Source organism: Oculina patagonica, chromosome 13 (genome assembly GCF_052425735.1).
Source record: "Oculina patagonica isolate OP01 chromosome 13, crgOcupat, whole genome shotgun sequence".
Classification (NCBI taxonomy): domain Eukaryota; kingdom Metazoa; phylum Cnidaria; class Anthozoa; order Scleractinia; family Oculinidae; genus Oculina; species Oculina patagonica.
The window spans coordinates 18,766,480-18,790,078 of NC_135770.1; the positions used below are offsets into that span (position 1 = coordinate 18,766,480).

At 38.2% G+C, this 23,599-nt stretch overlaps 3 protein-coding genes across 5 annotated transcripts; all 3 read left to right on the forward strand.

The window, feature by feature from the left end:
- The first annotated feature begins 828 nt into the window (after positions 1 to 828).
- LOC144634651 (putative skeletal organic matrix protein 5) lies at positions 829 to 3,941 on the forward strand. Of its 2 annotated transcripts, none has more exons than XM_078493672.1 (4): positions 829 to 1,218; positions 1,311 to 1,353; positions 2,080 to 2,209; positions 3,241 to 3,941. In XM_078493672.1, exons 1-4 carry the CDS (start codon positions 957 to 959, stop codon positions 3,757 to 3,759), a joined length of 954 nt encoding a protein of 317 aa, XP_078349798.1. In that variant the 5' UTR covers positions 829 to 956; the 3' UTR covers positions 3,760 to 3,941. The 2 variants fall into 2 exon arrangements, with proteins under 2 accessions (XP_078349798.1, XP_078349799.1); XM_078493673.1 differs by having other exon boundaries at positions 830 to 1,208; positions 1,310 to 1,353.
- An 8,097-nt stretch (positions 3,942 to 12,038) lies between these two features.
- On the forward strand, positions 12,039 to 21,463 carry LOC144634683 (putative skeletal organic matrix protein 5). 2 transcript variants are annotated; one of them, XM_078493716.1, is made up of 4 exons: positions 12,039 to 12,193; positions 20,011 to 20,053; positions 20,369 to 20,504; positions 20,831 to 21,463. In XM_078493716.1, exons 1-4 carry the CDS (start codon positions 12,109 to 12,111, stop codon positions 21,341 to 21,343), a joined length of 777 nt encoding a protein of 258 aa, XP_078349842.1. In that variant the 5' UTR covers positions 12,039 to 12,108; the 3' UTR covers positions 21,344 to 21,463. The 2 variants fall into 2 exon arrangements, with proteins under 2 accessions (XP_078349842.1, XP_078349841.1); XM_078493715.1 differs by lacking the exon at positions 12,039 to 12,193 and having other exon boundaries at positions 19,251 to 20,053.
- On the forward strand, positions 13,694 to 16,097 carry LOC144634647 (putative skeletal organic matrix protein 5). Its single transcript, XM_078493666.1, has 4 exons — positions 13,694 to 14,013; positions 14,096 to 14,138; positions 14,831 to 14,966; positions 15,453 to 16,097. The coding sequence occupies exons 1-4, from the start codon at positions 13,740 to 13,742 to the stop codon at positions 15,966 to 15,968; spliced, it is 969 nt and encodes a 322-aa protein (XP_078349792.1). The 5' UTR covers positions 13,694 to 13,739; the 3' UTR covers positions 15,969 to 16,097.
- Positions 21,464 to 23,599: the final 2,136 nt, after the last annotated feature.

Genomic DNA, 23,599 nt, shown 5'->3' on the forward strand with positions numbered 1-23,599 from the left:
TGTATGTTTTATCTTGTATTTGAAATCCTAAAAAATGCAAGTCATATGTTGGTTATCGGGTTTATTACATTTAACCAAATGGGATTGCCTCGGGGGCTTGCGCGGCTAAAAAATAATAATTAATACACCGAGAAAATGTTACATATATTGCATAGGAATCTAGCCTACCCTTACAGTTTGTAACAAATGAGACACATATTAGAGATCTGACGAATATTATTACACATGGAGAAAAGATCAAAAGTGAACACAAACTCGATCTGGTTTGATTGTTTTTATTATACAGCAAATTTAACAAATGCAACACGTTGTGTTTATTAGATTCAAAATTGATTCAAGTCAGTTGTGCATGCTTGACTGACCTGCTGAAAATTATATTCGAAAAGCGTATCGACAATGTCGAATATTAATGGCTGAAGGCGAAGTGAATATTGGTGAATATTTACCGAGACTCGATTTTTAAAATAACCTTCAACGGCTCGAAGATCAAAAACTCATTCTTTGTTTTAAGAACTGATGTTGTGTGTTATGCCACCGAATTTTCTTGTTCCGAAGTTAATTGTGACTTAAAAAAAATAACATTTGCTGCGAAGGGTGGTGTATGTTCAAGTTATGTTTCCTAAAGACTCTTTGAACGGGACGAAACTATTTACTGAGGGTGTTATGATGATTTTTGTAATCATGGTTGGAATTAAAGGAAAAGTTTTTATCAAGCGAGTTTTTGTCTCCTTCCGATTTTTAAAATCAAATCAATCAGCCGTGTGTTATAAACAATAATGTGGAATAGTGTGATTGGCAGTTAGTGGAAGGCAGGAGAAAAATTCGTGTTCAGTTAACGCCCTCCTGTAAACAAAGACAAGGCACGGGAAGTCATAACGACATAGCAGTGATATCGATACTGAAGTCCTTCGAATCTGAAAATTGTGAAAACATCACTCGATACAAAGCGCTCCACTATGGTTTACGTTCTTCTGTTGTCCGTCTTGATTGCGATTGGAAGCGTAGCAGTTAATGGCGGGAATACTTCATCCGTGTCAAACAAGACTCCGGTCAAGCTGGACGACAGGACAATCATCTGCAATGTGGTCCAAGATTCGCACTCTAACGAAGCCATTAAATCACTTGAAGCGACTCTGGTGAAGACGTTGGAGAAAAAGTTTGAACAGCTCATGGCGGCAATAAACAAGCCTTCTCATGGAAATACCTCTGACACCTCTGGTAAAGTCTGTGATGCTATTTTATTCGTATTCCTGTCTCAGTTATGTTCACGGCATCACTTAATTTTGTTGCATTTTTTTTTTCTTGGTCAGGTCAGTCATTTGCTTCGTGTAAGGACATTTACGATAATCACAAGTAAGTTCTACAACTTTTGCATCATTAGGCAAAGGGAACAAAAATATCACTTCTTTACCTCTCTTTTTATGAATTAGAAAGTTGTACTTTTACTCTTCGATTATGGCCCCAATATCTTTTTAAATCTTTTGAGCAAAAAGATGGTTTTCGAAAAACACAGCACCTAGAAATAGCAGGATTAACAAAATAAAATCAGCAATGGAAAAACTGAAAGGCTAAATTTTAGGGCTCATTGTGCTAAATTTAATTCCGTCAAACAAAATGAGTTAGCAACTTCTGTGAAGAAAACAATTTCAAACCGTGTTTAACTAAATTCGTTTTAGCTTTGGTGTAAATAAGGTATTTTTAGATTAAAACTGATCTAAACGGCAATTGAAAAGCAGGAACAGAAATTAAAACTGCAACCGTCACAATTTAACACGAGGGAAAACCTGCTTCCACATTTGGCAGCATTATCTTGGAAACTTGTAAGAAAATTATTAAATCGTGCTAAACAAAACACTCTTTAAAACATGTATAACCTTTGGTATCATCATAGACAACCCAAAATCTTTCTGAAAATTTTTATTGAATTAGTTCTGTATTTAGTGTGCCAACAAATTTAGTCGGACAGCACTCCCCTGCCAGCCACATTCATTGTGTAAATTCCATGTCCACTTTATATCTTTCACGAAAATCACTACAGTAGCTGATTATTCGATGACGTTACACTATGTATTTTTTCAGGTCACAAGGAAACAAAGCTTACCTACTCCAAATGGACTCTGGAAAGGTTCCTGTGTACTGCCATATGTCTGGCCTTGGAGCATGTGGAGGTGGTGGATGGACGCTGGTCATGAAAATTGATGGCACTAAGGTACTCAATCACGTCTGTACATTAGTGTTTACTAAATTAGAGTCACGTGCTAAATGAATAAAGCTGACAAAAACTTAAAACAAGGATCACAAACTAAACTATGCGTTGCAGTTTAACTGACCCGTCTCGTGGAAACCCAAATTTAAAACTAATGAACTGTCTAGCCTCTTAACCACGAAATTTTCCTACGAATAAAAACAACATGTAGATCCGGGCTACAGCGTTATGCTGACGTGGCAAAATAGGTACACTGGTGGCTCATTAGTTTTAAGTTCGAAAATAATAGTAAAAAGCTTTTCTTTAGTTTTTACTTCTCCAAAGATTTGTATTTGTTTTTAACTGAGTATCTCCAAAAAAAAATTGGAACGAAAAGGGATTAAAGGCGCATTTAATTTGACGTTATACGGTTTGGTCTAACCAAATATCTCTTTTGCTATAAATGATTGCTGAAACCAATCATCATATTAAAGGGAATGTGCCATGGCTGAGTATAGCCTATCTTATTAAGTTTTGCCAAATACTAAAGGAATTACTTCTATGGATTTAAATGACACAACCATAGCGCTTCAGTGGGGCCCTTCTATGCCGGGAACAATTTTCCCCAGCAAATGAGGGATGTTGGCTCCATTAGGCACTTTAAATGAGAAATTAATAAATTGAATCTCCGACACATCGGATTCCCACACGGAAATCATGTAAAACAGTGTTATGCTTTTTATTTTTTTATAGCTTAACTGATGATTTTTTTTACCGTGTGAATAAATAAAGATTGAATGAATGAAAGAATAAATTGCAAACAAATATGTTCCCCAGACGTTCTAATAAAACTTACAATTAAACGAGGTTATCTTTGAAAACTGTTCAGCCTAACATTTTTTTTTTCAATAACCTATATTGCAACCCGTTTTAATCTTCAGTTTAATTGGTGGCCATTTCCTCATGTCTTATCTGTGATACATGCAGTCCCTGCAATTGTCTTTATATGACCTATTCATGTCCTAACTGTTTTTAATCTCTTCGTTGTTAATCAGTCAACCTTTCATTACGATTCCAAACTCTGGAGCAACAAGATCGACTTCAACCTTCTAGGAGGAAAGACTGGATTTGACTCACAAGAGACCAAGTTACCGACCTACTGGAGCACACACTTCTCCAAGATATGTCTTGGTATGAGACTCGGCCATCAGATCAAGTTCATTGTCATCAGCAAGCACGCCAACTCACTTTACTCACTGATCGCTGACGGGAAATACCGCTCCACCACACTGGGTCGTGCCGCGTGGAAGACACTCCTTGGCTCGCAGGCTTCCTTACAAAGCTACTGCGGCATAGAAGGGTTCAATGTACGCACTCCTGGAAAATCGTCTGACAGGGCGAGAATCGGTATACTTGGTAACAACGAAAAAGAGTGCAACAGCAACGATTCCAGAATCGGGTTTGGTGGAGGAGGACGTCCTGATGATACCAACGCGTGTGGCAATGAGGCAGTCGCCGGAGGAGATAATGGGGACAAGCACATCAAAGCCATGGGATACATATTTATTCAGTGACATTCACAACTTAATTTTGCTGGTTCTGGTTAAGTGATAAAGAACTGTCACTTTTTAATTGGATAAATTTCATTAAAACTCTGATAGCTTCACTAAACAGATTTCAATAGTTGTAAGGCATTTTCTCGAAGCTATGAAAAAGCATGTAGTACAATGGATGCAAAACAAATAAAACTGGTTATGGGAAAGAGTGACTCAGAGGTGTTAAATGCAACTTTACACAAAACATAGCTTTCAAGTAGCCGCACAAAAATATTAACTTAGGATTTTCCTTTTCGATGCATGCAAAGAATTGTGGCTCCTTCTTGGTGTAGGGTTGACACCACAATAGAACAATGTCACACAAATCTATTGTTTTCTCTTGTTTTCCTCGTTCTTTTGTCCTTTTGTTCTCTATTTTCTTACGTCAACTGTGCCCTCTACACCAAGAAAGAGCCAGAAATGTGTCGAGGATTGTAATAACCACACAAAACTACTGCACAAAAATACTCACTAAGGGTTTTCCGTTTTGCATACAAAGAATTGTGTTGAGAATTGTTATAACCAGCAGATACGTTAAAATCAGTTACCAATTTAGATGAGCGACCCTGGAGTTACATAAACCTGATTGAAGAAACGTTGACCTATGACAAGCATGAATCATAAACGATGCGACTCAGATGTTTACTGGGAAATCGGAGAAAAGTAATCGTCGTCTGTGACAGAATGAACATTATAGTGAGAGGTTGAAAACTCGTGCTCTAAAAGTTCTCAAAAAGAGAATATGTCTTGATCATAAATAAACGAAATATTACTAAGCTTACCAATGCTGACTACTCAGAATTCCATTCAGACTTACCGTTCATGGTTTATGCTCAACGTTTCTTCAATTTTGTGTATATGGAAATCTGAAATCCTTTAGAATTCAATTTATATCGAGTAGGATTTGCCGTTGATTTATTTTGGGATTTCAGAAGCAGTTCTTTACCACTCCCAAATGAATTCTTTATTAGCCATACCGTTCTTATTCGACTTTTAAAAATTGAGAATCGAATTTGCTGTTTGGTAGACAACCCACGCTTTCTCGTCGGGAAACTTCCACTAGCACCAAATAATGACCTCAAAATTGAACGCATTTTGTTCTTTAGTTGTGACAATGCACACTTCAATGACCACTCCAGGAGAATGTCCACTTTTGGAAATGTGGAAAACAATAGAGTGACGTAACAACATGGCGGTTGTCAATTCTTCCCGAGTGGACTCCACTAGAATTTTATATTTGCCTTTTTTCAAGTTTTCCCGTGGTGCGTTTCCTGCCAGATAGTAACACAACACAAAGAAAGCATTGAAGAAGCGTTATGCGTGACAATTGTGTAAAATCACGGCGGATTGTGCGCGGAGGTTAGAATTTACTTTCGATGCGTATGTTTGTTTTGGTTGTCTTTCGGGTCGTTTCTTCAGATTTAATCCAGTGTATCTCTTGTGAAAATTTTTTCTGAGCCTTGAAAAAATTCAGGGATGTTCTACAGTTATTCTAGTTGCTCTGTGCGAAATCTGAGCGATGGGCCGCAATTTGGGTGGATGGGCCGCGATTTTTGCTGGAAGCCATCGCCTACGCAAAGTGAGACTGCTTACAACTAATCTGTTTGGGCTTCTTTTCGTTCGCTTCAGTCGATGACTTGATGGATAATTGACGTCAAAGAACATCTTAAATATATCCAGGATCGCCACAGATTATCTACTGAACGTGTTTAAAGACACAACAAGGTCAACAAGGACAACAGGATGCGAGCGTTGTTTTCTTTTTGGTTTCTTAAGGACCGAAGGTCGACGCGCGGCTGAAAAGCGCAAAAGCACATTGAAATCTATTACAAGGAAGGGTATCTGGCAAAAGAAACCAAGCAAGGACTCGCCTGAAGCGAAGGAAATTATTTTCTCGATTAGATGCAATTTCTTGATAACCTGGAGTTAGAAAAACATGGAAGGAATGAGAATCCTGGCGAGCTGCGTGTTTGCGCCATGCCAGGGAAGGCGAAGGAGACTTCAGTCAATTTATGTTCGTCCATTTCAGTGTAGTCAGCCAGCTAGGAGTTCCGCCTGACGGTCTTGTTGTTATGTTTATAAGGAGCTCCAAATGCCATGATGTTTTCAAATGATTGAGCTAGCCTTCGAGTTGAGGTCATCGGTCTAATTGATTTCCTGGCAAGCTATTTTACGAAGCAGAGTTTGACACCTTTTGACGCCTATTTGTTGATGAAATATATGCTGGAAAGATTTGTTGTGACTCATTTTTATTGCAAGATAAAACTCAGTACAGCTCACTTTATGTTTTCACTACAAGACCAGCAGATAATGAGCTACGCGAAGGATTTTTCTTTTCTGATAATTTTATTGTGTTGCCATTAGCCAGGCTGTTTGATTTGCAGCAATGTAATGCCACTGTAATGTGTCGCTTCCTGCGACGCGTGTTCTATTTTCTTGACTCAGTTGCGCCAAATATGGTCAAATATTCATGTGGCTTCTAGGAAGCTATTTACTTTTTCGTTTAATTCGTAGAAAACAAGTAAGTTTAACGGCTTATGCAAACCTTCGACTATTAATTTGTTATACCAGTCAGTTTTGGCACGATACCAACTGTAAATGTTTTCATGTCAGTTTGCGACATTTTTGAATTCGAGACGCCGCCAAGCTAATGCCCGGGATAATTGTGAGAGTATCTTATCTGAAAATTGGAGTTCATAGCTCCTGTTAATTTACCAAACCAAGTGCTTAGTGTGTCACTGATCACAGGCTTCCCAAGCTCAAAAGTCGTCTTTTTGATTGTTTTTTTAGAGCCCTTCGGGCGGCTGACTCTACATACGTGGTGTATGCGACAGCTTGTGTATATAGAGAAATTTTGCTTTAAATTCGCCTATTCGGCTTTCCAGCTGTGTTTGTGACTGACCTCGCGCCAACGGTCAAGTTTCACGCTAAGACTCCCAAGGGATGTTTTCTGAAAGCTGTATTGTTCGCTAATCACAGCCATGTTTACATAGGTCAGGGAAAAGCCGCGTAAATATAAATCTGACACCTCCACGTGCAGAATAAAGCAAGATATTCGCGAGCATTCAAGACAAGATAATATCCCAAAGTCGCAGGAAATTTTGTTCGATCACCGCGTCGATCAAAAACTACATTTTGTATGATTGCGGCTTCAGGGCTTCAGCCCTAGCGTGAAACTTGTTGTCGTGTTGTCAGCGCGTGACTTGGTTCTAATGCACCAATCAGAATGGGGATGAAACCAGATGTCGTTGCAATTGAGTAACGACCGTTGGCGCGAGGTCGGTCACAAGCACATCTGGAAAGCCGAATAGGCGAATTTAAAGCAAAATTTCTCGTTCTTTATGAGACTTTCGACCGCCGAAGCACACGTATGTGGAGTGAAATTTGTTGGGCTTTATGGAACTGCTGGTTTTATTGCGATTCGGGACTTTTCCTTTTGAGGAGAGAGCGATTTGTGAAGTGAGCTATGGCCAGCGATCGATGGAGTGGTCTGCCTTTCCTTCTTTTTAGAAGGGGAGACAACGACTTCGAATAACTTCGCTAAATGGCGTCGGAATGGCTTCAAATTCGGCACAAGACACAAGTAAGCGACACATTTGAGGTAGATAAACTTTATTTCAAAATAGATAGATAATTAACCGATTTTAGAGAATCCGTGATTTTCCCATACATTTCTCTATATACACAAGCTGTCGTATACACCACGTATGTAGAGTCAGCCGCCCGAAGGGCTCTAAAAAACAATCAAAAAGACGACTTTTGAGCTTGGGAAGCCTGTGCACTGATAAATTGTACATAGCGCGGACGGAAAACATTCGTTTCCGCTTTACTCACTCTCGGCCAAGAGAGATAAACGGCATATTTTTTTCTTTCTGCAAGCCGTGAATAAAGTTAGGCCCAGGATGCTTAAATCCTTGCATGATATGGCGTAAACTGCGAGGGTATCTTATTTTAAAAGCGGAGTTCATAGCTCAGTTCTTTTAATTTACCAAAACCAAGTGCATAGTGTGGGCATAGCGCGCGACGGAAAAGCATTTAAAATGCAAGCGCTCGTCTCCGCTTTACTTCTTCCTGTCCAAGAGAGGTCAATGGCATATTTTCTTCTTTCTGTAATGTATCAGTCAAATCGAAGGTTCAACATCCCCCCCCCCCGGGCAACCCCCCGGGCATTTGAATTTTTGGAAAATTTGTGTTCAAATTCCCGCCTCCCTGGGCCAAAAAGCCGTTCAAATGCCCTACTATAAGCCTATTTTTAGTGATCAAATGTCCCCACCCCCGGGGAAAATTAATAACTAAACAGATAACTGTTTTAACTGTGTAGCTTTTTATGCTCGTAAAATTCTGTCTACATACCGACTTTATAAATAGACCACACAGTTTTTTCCTCTATTGTGTAATAAATACATAGAAGATAACCAATACATAGAATATAATCTATCTCCACCATGATTAAAAACCCACGTGCGTTTACTGGGACACGTATAACCAGAAATCAAGTCTGCGTTCAAATTCCCCACCCTATGTGGTCGAATCAAATTCCCCACCCCCGGGAAGGCTTTGATTATCAAATTCCCCTCCTCCCGGGACAGCAGAGGTGTCAAATGCCCGGGGTATGCCCGGGGGGGGGGGATGTTGAACCTTCGATTTGACTGATACATAAGCTGTTAATAGAACGCTGATAGAACGAAGCTTGTTTTATTCGAATTCGAGTACTGTACACTTCGCTGTTCTAGATTTCGATCGACAGAGCAGGAATATTTTATGTCAACAGACCTCGCATCATGTGACTCCAAATTCGAGCAATGATTGGATAACTGTTTGTTTTGATCTGCGGATCAAAACATTTCCAAAAGTGGACATTCGTCTGAACTGATGACAAAATATTGATATCTCATTGCTAGTGTCAAAAAGAAATCGGACGAAAAGTGCCCTTTTTTAGTAAAAACCTATTCTAATTTTACCAACGAACAAATCGAGGTTATATGACGTCATAATTTGTTACCATGGCAATGCCATATGAGTTCAAAGATACCCTATTTTGGACTTTTTGAGGCCAATAACTCAAAAACTACTCGGTGAAATTTCTTGCTTTTGATATATTTTTATCTCACTAACAAGGTGAACAATTTTGCAAAGTTTAAAAAAAATTCTGTAGGTAGGTTTCAGAATTTTTTTTTAAAAAAAATTGTATCCACAAACGGCCAAAATGAAGGTATCTGTGACCCCTTTAAAAGTTGCTATGGCAACGATTTTTGACATCACGGTGACTTCAACTTTCTCATTGGAAGATTTTTTACAAAGATGTACTAAAAGTTAAAACTAAACATTATTGGTATAGCTACAATAGAACTGCCAAAGACGAGAATATCTAAACCATTACGAGCCACCTTAAACCAAAGTGATACGAAATGCTTAAATAAAAAAGCGTGAAAAAGTCAAATACAAATTTATTAACAACATCAATATTTTTTTTCTATTTCTCACTTATTTTTTTAACCCACATTGTGGAAATCCATCAAATTAACACGCAGGCCTATCTAGGGTTCCTGTTTTTTTTAACCCACATTGTGAAAATCCATCAAATTAACACGCAGGCCTATCTAGGGCTCCTGTTCGGATATTCGGGACTGCTTTTCTCTGAATTAAGGGTGGTGACACTTATTTAAAACAAAACACAGCTGGCAAAGAGGAATCTACCATAGTTGTGAAACAGAAGTACATAAGTTGTGAAAGGACTCTTGGGGGACGATTTATTATGCACTACACGAAGTACCAAAAAGTTTACTGGAAAGCAATCACATCAAATAAAATCAAATTTTTATTTAGACACATAACACCTGTACTTGTACGTGTACTTGTATCTAAAAGTAATCAATCTATTAAAAAAAGAAAAATAATAATCTTAAAATATAAAACGCTAAAAGTTATTGTTGATATTTACAATTAATATTTACAAGTAAATTTTAAATATATAAATAATATAAATATCACAAATTACAAGCACTAAGCTTTAAGCCATATTATGATTTAATGATTTAAGCCATACCATTTCGTTTAATAGCTCAATTACTAAAGATTACTATCTCATTTTCTGCAACTGCTCGCCCCTTTACTTAATATGCACTTTAAAAATTACAAAACTTAATTTAAATTTTGGTATCCTTTCTTTAAATGTTCGAGGGATAAGATCTTTTGATAAACAAAAAGCACTTTTTCATTGGTGTATGAAGGACGAACTGTACGAAGCATTGACGACATTTCCGAAAAACAAAACACCCGGAAATGATGGTTTAACTGTAGAATTTTACTTGGTGTTCTGGCACTTGGTTGCAAAGTATCTCGAAACATCTCGAAAAGTCTCTAAACTTCTCTCACCAACACGGGCAATTGTCAACTTCGCAAAAGCAAGCAATGATTACTCTATTGGAGGAAAAGATAACGATAGACGATTTATAAAGAACTGGCGACCTATCTAGGGGTCATGAATGGTCCCTCAAAATGTCGCAGTGCTCGCAATGCTCGGAAAATTTTAGTGGGTGCTCGTTTGCTCGTGCTCGCACATTTTTACAAGTGCTCGCATGCTCGGTTTTTAGTGGAGGTAGGTTTTTGAAAAGTGCTCGTTGCTCGCAAGGCTAATTTTCGTCAATGCTCGTGCTCGCAAAGAAAAATGCTGTGCTCGTAAAGACCATTTGATGCCCCTCTATCTCACTGATCAACGTAGATGTTAAAATTGCATCCAAAGTGTTTGCTAGATGGCTGGAGCCAATCCTTCCAGAACTTATTCATCATAATCAAAATGGTTTTATCAAAGGAAGGTCTACATTTGATGCAGTCAGAACAATCGACGATTTACTTAAGTTGGCAAAAATCACAAATAAAACAGGTATTCTAATGGAAATTGACTTTGAAAAGGTGTTTGATTCTATGGACCATACATTTCTGTTTAAAAGTATTGGAAAAATTCAATTTTGGAGCATGTCACTAGCTTCTAGTTTTCTTTTATCTTTTTCCTTTTCTTACTTTCTTTGTTCCTTTTTTTTTGTATTTGGGTAGCTGCTTTATTGTAAATAACGCATTGTATATTCTATAAGTATAATTAGGCTACTGTTAGTAATTGTAATTTGTTGTATGTAGTCTTTTGTAGTTATAGCTTATTGTAAGTAGTGTTATGTCTTGTGTTTTATACCATGCCATAGAAAATACAGCCAATCAGAATACAGGAAAGCCGTTGTATATTCGACGGTATTCAACCCAACCTTCCCATCGTGCGCTGCGATTGTATTCTCGACGAAATTTAGTAAGCGTATTTTCTATGGCATGGTATAAAATAGTTACACAACACTTTCTCGTGGTATACTATGGAATATCCCACTTGTCACTTGTATTTTCTTCGTATACACACTCGCCTAAAGGCTCGTGTGTATACAGAGAAAATACAAGTGACTCGTGGGATATTCCATAGTATACCACTCGAAAGCGTTGCATAACTAGTATGTATTGTACGTATTATAACGCAAATGTCGAAAAAAATGAAAATAACAAAAAAAGAAGCTTTAAGCCTTTAGGCCTTCAGGCTTTAAGGCTTTAAGAATTTATAGGCTTTAGGCTTTAAGAGATCGCTGAAAAGATATAATGTATTGTGATTCTCTAACTATCAGAGGCAATGCATTCCACAGTTTGCAGGCCATATATGTGAAAGATCTATGCATCCATTCCATATTGAAGGAAGGGAGTTCCTGCCTTGTGCTAAGCCCACGTAAATTATAAGGAAAATTCTTAAAATTAAAAATGATTCACTTACATAAGGTGCTCTCTGATTGTACAAGCAATTGTACAGCGGAACTAATGTTTAAAATTCCCTACGCTGTTCTAACGACTTGAACAGTTGCTGAGAGGTGGAGGCATTCGATTTCTCATCCCCAGAGCCGCTTGTCCGTCTTAGCCGGCGGAGGCTGTGCACGAGGAACAAGTGGTTCTGGGGGCAAAAGATTTGATTGGCTGGATTTTAACAAAGGGCAGCCAATCAAATGAACCGTTTTAAAATCCCTTTGTGATACGAGAAGTTAAAACGGTGGATTTGATTGGTTAGATTTGAAACTCCTTTTGTTAAAATCTAACCAATCAAATCACGAAGAGCCAGAGCCACTTGTTTCTCGTACACAGGCTCTGCCAGCTAAGAGGGACAAGCGGCTCTGGGGCACATTTCGTTTCCAATGCTCCTCGGCTTGAATTGAGCGAACCGAATTAATTTGAAAATGGCGTTGAACTATATGACTTCAAGTTCAGCGCAACGTTTAACAAGCAGATAAAAAGGAAAAATTAGAAAAGATGTTACACTATGGTGAAGATATTTGCAATGTATTTGCGTGTGTAAACAGTCTCAAGAATGCAAAGGACGCGATATCAGTGAAAGGTGAGGGCTAGAGCCAGAACTCGTCATGATAAATACTTCTGAATCAGTGCAATATAATGTTTTTTTTAGGTTCGCTTCAAACGTCCTATTTTACATGAGCCAAATCTAATAATTATTTGAGTTGACTCAAAGTAAAAAGTTGGGCATCTGATTCAAAACGTCGCATTTTAATAATCGTGTCGAATTTAATTGCTGAGCGCCAGTTCCCAGACGCCGCAGTTTAAGTTTCCTGCCAATATGGCTGACAAAGATAGGGAGGCAATTTTGTGTTTGCGTCGTGTATGCCTTTCAAACATCATTCACGCAAACGGGAGACGGCGACTTACAACGCAGATGGCAGGGTATTACCTCCTAGCAAGAGGGAAGACGGAGCCTTCTGTATGTCTCATATGTCTGTTCTCTTGTTATGCTTTTGTTATCACAAAGAAATGCCATAGCACGACTCGCTCGTCTCACTCATTTCACTTTCCATATCAAAAATATTTTAGGAAATCTAAAATAAGTCAGTATAGTCAACTTTAATAATGACGTGGAAATCGTTGCGTGATGTTCTAAAATGGGTAATATCAAACACTTTGTAACAAGCGAGACACTAATTAACTATCTGATAAACGTCATTACACGATAAAAGTGAAAATAAGCGAAACTCTGTATAAAACTAACCGGAAATGTTTGGTCTACCGTAATTTTATCAACAATTTGCATTGTGTGCAAATCGCCGTGTGGCTTCATTAAAATTCAAAAGTGAATCATCTTTCGACATTTTGCTTTTGAGTTTGACAGTTGTGTTGAAACGGTGAATAGGGAACGAGGAACAACTGGCTAAAATGTGATCAATTTCTTAAGATACAGAGTGCAAAGTAAAACTTTGTACAGCAAATTATCAAAGCGATGAAAAAATCCTTGACCCCTGCCGGCATTCGCGCGCGTCTTTCGTTTTTCTTATAGAGTTAGTGAACAAACGGGTAGAAAATTTTCTTGTAAATGTTGACACAGGTCATCGGAGGTTCTAGTGACTTAAAAGCAGTGTAGCGAGAAATCAGAGCGAGCGCTTGTCTTGGCTACTTACTAAAACTGGGCCAAACTAATCGATTTAGTGTACTTTTTATCTAAATTCTTTATTTTTTTAGTAGTCTTCAGTAGACTATATTTTTCCTTTCCGATGTCAATGTTTTCCATTTGTATAACCTCCACGTTTTTCGACTTTATGCTAAAATAAAAAAAGTGAAGTTTTAAAAATACAAAGCGTGTATACGCTGTAGAGTCAAAAACGAGGAAATTGATTGGAATCAGTCAGTCCTAAATAAGTTATGTTATCATGGACAAATGGCGGTCAGAACGGTTTCATTACTGAGCAACCAATGTTGTATGCTAATTTAAGTCTAGCAAGAATGAACAACAAGGCCGTGAAGAGTGATTGGCAGTATTGGCAGGAGAAAAATTCGTGTTCTTTTTTCTGTGCCGTCTTGTAAACAAAGACACCGACAAGGTACAAGGGAAGTCATAACGACTTAGTGATAAGCTTGTGAAGACATCATTCAGCAAAATGCGTTCCACTGTGGCTTGCCTTCTTCTACTGTCCGTCTTGATTGCGATTGGAACTATAACTGTTAATGGCGGGAATACTTCATCCTCATCAAACAAGATTCCCGCTAAGCTGGACGACAGGACAATCATCTGCAATGTGGTCCAAGATTCGCACTCTAACGAAGTCATTAAATCTCTTGAAGCGTCTCTAAATGCAAGACTGGAGAAAATTGAGAAAAAGTTTGAACAGCTCATGGCGTCAATGAACAAGCCTTCTCATGGAAATTCCGCTGGTAAAGTCTCTCTGATGCTATTTAATTCGTATTCATGATATATATTTTTGACATCACTTGATTGCATTTTTTTCTTGGCCAGGTCAGTCATTTGGTTCGTGTAAGGACATTTATGACAATAACAAGTAAGTTTACAACTTTTGCCGTAATATTAGGCATAGTGGACAACAATGGCTCCAACGGTATCTCTGATTTAAAACTGGAGCAAAAATGTAGGTTTTCGAAAAGTACAGGATCTAGAGAGTTTACTGAGTCAAACTTATACCTCATACACACCAACAAAACATGTTTAGATAAAATGAAAATCAGCAACAGAAAATCTGAAAGACTGAATTTTACATAGGTCCCAGTAAGCTCTAACTTCTTCAACTAAACAGCCTTTAAACGTGGTTTAGATTTTGGTGAAAATAAGGTTAAAGCAGGAACCGGCAGAAATTAAAACTGTAACTTGCGGAATTTAACACGGGATTATGAAAAGACTACCACGCCTGTTTGGTAGCATTATCCTGGTAACTTTAATGGAAGTCTGTAAAATTTTGAGACATGCTTAACAAAACACCCTTTATAAAACGAGTGTACACATTGTTAATATCTCATGCCCATAGACAACCCCGATAGCTTTCTGTAACTTCCTGTAATATTCCTAGAAAATTAAGTCCAACATCCCCTATAATATAACGAATACAAAGCTTTTAATAAAAATAGGCTCATGAAACCAACCACATCAGTGTACACCTACAACTATGTCTTTTTGTTACTTTCATGGAGTTTACTAGCTGGCTGTACAAGCAACTAATGTGTTTCAGTATTTTAACAGGTCTCAAGGAAACAAAGCTTACTTGCTCCAAATAGCCTCTAGGAAGGTTCCTGTGTACTGTCACATGACAAGCTCTGACCTTGGAGCATGTGGAGGTGGTGGATGGACGCTGGTCATGAAAATTGATGGCACTAAGGTATCACGTCTGCATATATTAGTCAATCTCACGTATACGTTACTAATTTGTGGTACAGTTTAACTGAAAGGCCCCATAGAAATTCCACCACAAAAAATAATAAACAGACTTTCTAACCTGGGAATTTTCGAACAAATCCTTGCGGAAAAATACGCAGATCTCTCTAGTGTTATGATGACGTTGCAAAACATGGTACACTGGTGGTTTATTAATTTCAAGTTGGAAAATAATAATTGAGAATTTTTGACTCATTCTACAGAGATTTGTACTTGTTCTCAAGTACAAATCTCAGATCGAAGGCGCACTCAATTCGACTTTTTACAGTTTGGTCTAAACAAAAATCACTTTGCCATAAATCATTGCTCAAATCCAACCGCAATGTACCGTGCGAGATCTCCATATTAATTGTCTTAATTGTTTTAACTGTTTTTAATCTTTTCCTTGCAAATCGGCCAACTCGTTTCCTTTTTATTCTTTTTTAATCAGTCAACGTTTCATTACGATTCCAAACTGTGGAGCAACAAGATCGACTTCAACCTTCCAGGAGGAAAGACTGGCCTTGACACACAAGAGACCAAGCTACCGACCTACTGGAACACACACTTCTCCAAGATATGTCTCGGTATGAGACTCGGCGGTCAAATCAAGTTCATTGTCATCAACAAGCACGCCAATTCACTTTACTCACTGATTGCTGACGGGAAATACCGCGCCACCTCACTGGGTCGAAACACGTGGAAGTCACTCCTTGGCTCACAGGCTTCCTTACAGCCTCACTGCAACAAGGAAGGGTTTAATGTACGCAACACTGGATCGTCTGACAGAGCAAGAATCGGTATCCTTGGTAACGAACAAAACGATTGCAACAGCAACGATTCCAGAATCGGGTTTGGTGGAGGAGGACATCCTGATAACTCTAACACGTGTGGTAACGGGGCATTACACGGAGGAGATAATGGCGACAAGCACATCAAAGCCATGGGATACATCTTGATTCAGTGACATCCGCTGATCAATTTTTGGTGCTTTTTGTTAAAGGAAAGTTACATAAGAAAGAATTGTCACTTTTTAGTTGCATACCTAAAATGCATTTTCTAGAGCTAAAAAGAAACATGTAGTTAAATTGATGTGCACGTGAAACAAATAAAACTGGTGATGGAACAGAGTGACTTTTTTTTTCAAAGTAACTTTGCGCGAGTTATATTTCTTAACTTTACCCGGCCAAAATAAAAAAAGATTTACCTTTTGCGCTCAAATTAACCGCAGATACCGTGATAAGGATCGTAACAAGCTGATACATAGCAAAAAGTTGCCAACTCAAATAGATTCTTTACTAATCATATTCTAAAAATACAATTCGAAGCTTAAAATATTGAGAATTAATCGAATCTGCCGTTTGGTCGACAACCCACGCTTTCTCGTCAGGAAACCTCCACTAGCAGCAAATGATGAGCTCAAAGTTATACCCATTTTTTTTGTTTAGTTAAAACAATGCACTTTTCGGGAGAAAATATTGATATCACATTGTTGGTGTAAAAATAGAAATTAAAAAAAATCGACTTATGTGCCCTTGTTGCCCTTGCAATCACTCGGCCTTCCCGCTTGCTCAACTTAAAAAGCGCGAGAAAGTAAAGTTTAAATTTATTATCAGTCTCATTGTTTTTCTGTCTCTCTCTATCTCTCTTCATATTTTTTTAAACCACAAAGTAAAAATCCGTCAAATAAACACGCGGCGTATCTAGGGCTCCTGTTCAGATATTTGGAACAATTTTGCTCTGAATTGAAGGACGGTGACACTTATTTTTTAAACAATTCGCAGCTGACGAAAAGGAATCTGCCACGCTTGTGGAAGGAACCTTAGGGAGGATTTACTATGCACTACACCCGGGGGGGGCACTCAAAAAAGTTTTATACGGGGAGGCTCCGCCCCAAGCTCTTACCCCTTACCCTTTTATATACCATTTTCACAGAAATTGTACCCCTTTCGTATACCTTTTACTGAAAAAAGGTAGCCCTTTCATATACCTAAAAGACATGGCATAGACTTAGAACAGGACGTTTTCTTGTCATTTTCATGTTGCGCTTTATAAATTAAAATAATACAGCCACAAAGTGCGTCTGTTTGAAATATTTTAATTCAAGGCCCTTTAAAAAACCTAAATGACGGATTTACATACCCTTTCATATACCTAAACTTGTGAAATCCCTACCCTTTTATATACCTGAAGCTTGAAAAAGGTACCCCTTTCGGGCGGAGCCTCCCCGTATAGGCCATTATATGGAGTACCCCCCCCCCCCCCCCCGGGGCACTACACGAATTACCAAAACGTTTATAATTGAAATGCTTTTTATGAAGCTATAAAGAAACATGTAGTTCAATTGATGTGAAACAAATAAAACTGGTGATGAGACACAACGGTGACTGTTTTTCTAAGCGCGAGCGAGTTATAGATCTCAAGTATCAAGGCCAAAATAAAAAAAGATTTGAATTGCGTGCGAATTAACCATGGGAGTTGACATATTCACTACTACTACTGTGAAATCATAAAGAAATCCGATGGCCTTTAGAATCATTCAAATTGAGCACCTTTTGTCTTCGATTTTTGGAATCACTCATCCATAAATTCAGTTCTAATTTTTTTTAATTTAGAATCGAATCTGCCGTCTTGTTATAATCTAATCAATCGAATTGATGGGACCTGAGGAGAAGAGGACTTTACCTGGGACTGAGAAATCATAGTCTTACAACTTGGAAAGAACTCAATTTCTGTTTTGGTCAACGGTGTTTATATAAGGCTTCTTTTTACGCTGGAAAAAATGACAGCAAAAGACTGTCACAGCAGGTAAAGTGCCAACGTATCATTAATACGCCGGCTAGACAGCGATGATTGCTTTGGAATTTTTGAGATCATGGCCACGACTTGACTTTTTACAGAATATGATTAGATCTAAGAGAATACACATTCCCTTCATCCCTCCCCTCTCCGTTTCAAACTTTTGTAACAAACTGTATGAGATATATACTTAAACTTATCTAAACAGAAAGTCAGTTTACGAGTACAAGGGAAACAGATAAAGCTCTGTTTAAAAGTGAGTGCAAGTTGGATTTTCTGTTTGAATTTTTCAACAAATAACCGTGAAGCTTTATTTTAATCCAAAACTGTTTTGAATTATCCATCGACATCTTGCGCTTGAGTGTGGACAGTTTGTTGAAACGGCGAATCGATATGCGGTGCAACTGGCATGGAATCAGATGAATCGCTTTCCAAAAAGAGATTACTAAACGAAAAAGGTTCGCTCAAAATGGCCAAATTAAACAGATTAACGGTATGCGTTATATCATTATACTCTCTTGAAGCATAATGGTTCTTTCTTTCCGTGTTTGTGTATGGAACAACTTCAATGTTTTCAAGCTCTATAACTAAAGGAATCAATGAATTAACTACACTGCTAATGGCAAAACTAAACAGATCATCGATGGATGTTTAATCTAGCACTTTTGTTTTATCAATATAGTGACTTGAAGTTTAAGTTTTTTTTCTTTCGTGTTATAAGGAACAACGCAAAGAAAGCATAGAAAAAGTTAAGGTGGCTCTCAACCCCATGTGCAGTTTTTTTTAAAACTTTGCCAAAAGTTGTATCTAAACATGCTGATCATTATTCCATCATAAAAATGGATGTCGCCGAGCTCGTTTTTAAGATGTAAGTACTTAAAGCAAAATGTAAGGCTGTTTTTAACAGGTTATACCTTTGCTATGGTATTTGTAATGCCAAGAAAATAATCATTACTTCTTCACCAAAACTGTTGCGTGAACTAAAAAAGAGTCGTAGTTTCCATTCGTCAGAGTTGAGGTGCTGAAAAATGCAGGAAACTGTTTTGAGCCACCTTAAGAAAAGGTATTGATCAAGTGGGCTTTTTATCAACTTCTTATCTGTTAATTGACCCTAATTAACCAGTTGATCAAAGCCATCAAAGAAGTAAAGCTAATTACACACGAGCTAGTTCAATTTCACATGTTTTCACATGGCACCGGTGGCACGACAAACTGTGAAAATGTTTTCCTTTGCACGTCTCGCGAAGACATGTTACACCCGAACGCAGTGTTTCGTGCACAGCAGCTATCTTTTCGACATCGATCTTGCGACATCGCCTTTGGACGTGTTGCTTGAAATAAGCCAAAACCGATGCATACCCGTGTTTGTTTCATGCAAATATATCCACAAGTTCAGAAGGTCATGCTAGGGGGGGGGGGGGGGGGGGGGGGGGTGATTGATGGATTTCAATTCGCCTTGATGTCGAAAGATAGCGGTAAGACGTAGCACTGAAAGCGACTTGTCGAGCAGCAAAACGTGCTCTCGCGCTCGAGCGATTACCAAAAACTATTACGAACTAGTTGTAAAGAAACCCATGGAAAGAGAACTTTTTTATTAATTAACACTAGCAACTTAAACGTGTAAAAGGAGACTTAGAAAAGCAAACTTGCTGTTCACTTACACAACTCAAATAATTATCAATGGCACTTGGCAAGGAAATCTCGTTCTAATGTGATTCTTATCAACAACGCGAGAAAAACGTGATTAAACTCACTCACTTGTTAACATTGTCACACGTAGATCGTGCGAAGCTATAACGTCTTACCAGTGATAAAGATAATCATTCTTAAGTTTTGCTTGTGAAGAGATCACTCGACACGATGCGCTCCACTATGGTTCCCCTCATTCTGCCGTCCGTCTTGATCACATTTTTAAGCCTAGCTGTGGACGGTGGGAATACCTCGTTCGTATCAAACAAGATTCCGCCTAATCGGGACGGCAATTCTGTGGTAATAACCAACGTGGTTCAAGATTCAAACTGTAACGAAGCCATTAAATCTCTTGAAGCAAAAATGGAGAAAACGTTTGAACAGTTCATGGCAGCAATAAACAGAAGTTCTCATGGGAATTCCGCTGGTGATGTCTTCCCCGTTCTATTTTTCCATTTTTGCTTTAAATTGTAGTTTTAAGCATCACTTTAATGTATATTGTTGTATTTCTTCTTGCGTAGGCCAGTCATTTGCTTCGTGCAGGGACATTTACATGAATCACAAGTGAGTAATTAGTTTAACCATCATAAGACTCGCGGTATACGATGCGTCCGCCGCATACGATGCGTATTGTTTAAAGCTAAATTAGCAAAGTTTTCTTTCGAAAAAAATAGCTACTATTGAGTTAATACAATTATTCACACGACACGTGGTAGTCTGTTCCGAATTTTTGGAGTAAAGAGAAACCATCTTATTTTAGTATCATACTCGGAGCATTGTCCGTTTGTCCTTTGTATATCCCCTTTTGTCTTTTGTCAGTTTTGTTTTTTCCGCTAATTAAATTATATTTTAGAAAAAGAATATATTAACTTTTATCAGGTCTCAAGGAAACAAAGCATACTTACTCCAAATGGACTCTGGGAAGGTTTCTGTGTACTGTCACATGACAAGCTCTGGCCTCGAAGCATGTGGAGGTGGTGGGTGGACGCTGGTCATGAAAATTAACGGCGCTAAGGTATCATACTGTTTTAGTTTATCATTGCTATTTAGGTGTGTAACAATGTTTATCAATTAAGTATTTTACATTAAAGTAACCAATGGGTTATTAACTACAATTTTAATTAGTGGTTAACTAGTGGTTGGTTAATTTAGTGGACTGGTTAACCCTACGCCTTAATATAACGAAAACGCCGGGGAGGGGTTCCATCCATACACCCCCCCCCCTTGTACTATGGTGGGGGTATGAGTTTGCTTGTACGTCCGAGGGTTAATAGAGTAATTTACCCAGCTGTATATTGCTTAGTCTTCGATAAATGTTTTCCTTTTTTTCTTTTTACTCAGCCAACCTTTCATTACGATTCCAAACTCTGGAGCAACAAGATCGACTTCAATCTTCCAGGAGGAAAGACTGGCTTAGACGCACAAGGGACCAAGTTACCGACCTACTGGAATACACACTTCTCCAAGATATGTCTCGGCATGAGACTCGGCGGCCAGATCAAGTTCATTGTCATCAATAAGCACGCCAACTCGCTTTACTCACTGATTGCAGACGGAAAATTCCGCGTCACCTCACTGGGTCGAAACACTTGGAAAACACTCGTAGGCTCGCAGGCTTCCTTACAACTCAACTGCAACAAAGAAGGTTTCAACGCATACACTCATGCACATAGACCTAAGGCAAGAATTGGTATCCTTGGTAACAACGAAAATGATTGCAATAGTATCGATTCGAGACTCGGTTTTGGTACAGGAGGGGGTACTGATGATTCCAACACGTGTGGAAACGAGGCAGAAGCAGGAGGTAATGGAGTCAAGAAAATCAAAACCATGGGATACATCTTGATTCAGTGACACTTGATTCCCTGCCTTTTGTGAAAGGAAAATTACATAAGAAAGAATTGTCACTTTTTAATTGCAAGCCTAAGTGCATTTACTGGAGCTTAGAAGCATGTAGTTCAATTGATGGTTAATGCTGGCTTAGTATTTTAATTTTCTTTTCGCTCGTATTAAACTAATATTAACAAATTTTAGTTCAAACATTAACTGGTACTGTTTTTCTTTTTTTTTTTTCCCATGTTCCCTTTTTTCCCTACTTTTCTAAATTAAATTATCACTTATACATACTTAGTTACATTGTACTTATTTATTTTTATTTTATTTTATTTCATTTTGTCTGCATGGTACTTAATTACTTAGTAATTGTCTTATTTTACTTCTGTCTTCTTTTATCTACAACCTTGTCAAAGCAATTAAATTTTTTTTTTAACTACTCAGCTCGTTTAGTTTATTTCTACTCTGAGTAGTTTTTTTGCCTATTTTAGTTAATTTATTTTATGCTGTAATTTATCTTCTATTTAATTTGGCAAAATAAAATGGTTGTTGTTGTTGATGTAAACAAATAAAACTGGTGATGGGACGGAGTGACTGTTTTTCTAAGCGAGAGCGAGTTTTAGATCTCAAGTATCAAGGCCAAAATAAAAAGCTAAGATTTGAATTCCGTGCAAATTAACTCTCGGATCCAAATACAAGGATACCACTCCCCCTTGTGTTTTTTTTTGTTTTTTTGAAAAGATGATTTACTCTTTAATGCTGAAACTTTTAGTAGCTCTTTATTCATCCCTTGCAAAAATGTTGGTACGCAACCATGTGTCCTTGATTGCCAAAATTAATCGGGTGGGGTCTGGTGTCCTCGGTTCATGATCCACCTCGCGTTTTTCTCTAGGTAGGGCATTGAAGGTCCTTTATAGTACCCAAGCGCGCAAAGGGAGAGTCCAGGATAACTTGCATGCGCATTTTCAGAACGAACCAATTAGAAGCATGGAGTGTGGCGTCACTTGCCTGAGACGCGCGTGCTAGGGTTTAAAATGTTCGCTTAAATGACGAGTTCAACTACGCGATCAAGCGCGCGAATAAATGCAAGAAAAATTCGTGCTAAGTTGCATTCAAAGCTATTTCAACATAATAAACAGCTACAAAATAACATAACATAACATAACTTTATTATTTCTATAGCGCAAAATTCATGCATATATGATCTAATGCGCTTTACATAAATAGTTATCATAGTATTACAACAATAATGTACTTATAAAAAATTATTCATATATATATATATACCTATAAAAAACCGATGTAATTGAAATCGCTTAAAAACTTAAATAAAAAAAAAAAGATTAAAGCCCCCAATACACATTTCGCCCCTGTCAATCTTATATAAAATCTATGTTAAAAACACTACGAACACAAAGTATATGCTAATTTAAAAAAATGAGTTTTTAGCTGTGACTGAAAACTTTTTAAATTGTCCAAAGCTCTCAGATCATCTGGGAGGGCGTTCCACAAAGTTGGTGCAGCGGCAAGGAAGGCCCTGTCTCCTGTTGTCTTCTTCATTTTGCGTGGCTGATCGAGCAGAAAGTGCTTTGTATTTGAACGAAGCATATAAGTTGACTTTGGCTTGAGTCTTATTAACTGATTAATATATGTGGGGGCACTACCATGTATAGTCTTGAATGTGAATACAACTATTCTAAACATTATACTGTATTTAACAGGTAGCCAATGCAGGTCTTTCATAACCGGAGAAATGTGACCGAAACGCGGGGTATTCGAGATTAGTCTTGCGGCAGCGTTTTGTACCCGTTGCAACATGTTAATGTAACTGGCTGGTAAACCGTACAGCAGACTGTTACCGTAATCTAGACGTCCAATTACTAATGAAAAAATACTAGGAGTAGTTGACGGATAGCGATTTGTGTTTTGCCCGTTAGTTTTCAGTAGACACTGACTTGCACACTAGGCTTTTTTAAAGTTATTCTTGTGATCCTGCTTTGTACACGGTCGCGTAGTTGAACTCGTCATCTGTGCGCGCGCTTCAAAATTGCTGCCAAATACGTTTTTTCCCCAATTTTTGAGGAAAAACTGGCGCATGCGCATGTAAGTTATCCTGGACTCTCTTTTCTAGCGCCTAGGTCCAACGCAGGGCGGGAGAAGGCTTCTCTCGCCCTGGTTCAACATTAACCCCTTCAAAGGGCGCGCGGAAGAGGGAGTTCAGGGACTGGACTAAGGTAACCTATGTTGATTGGCTTAAAACTGGTCATCTTTCATCAC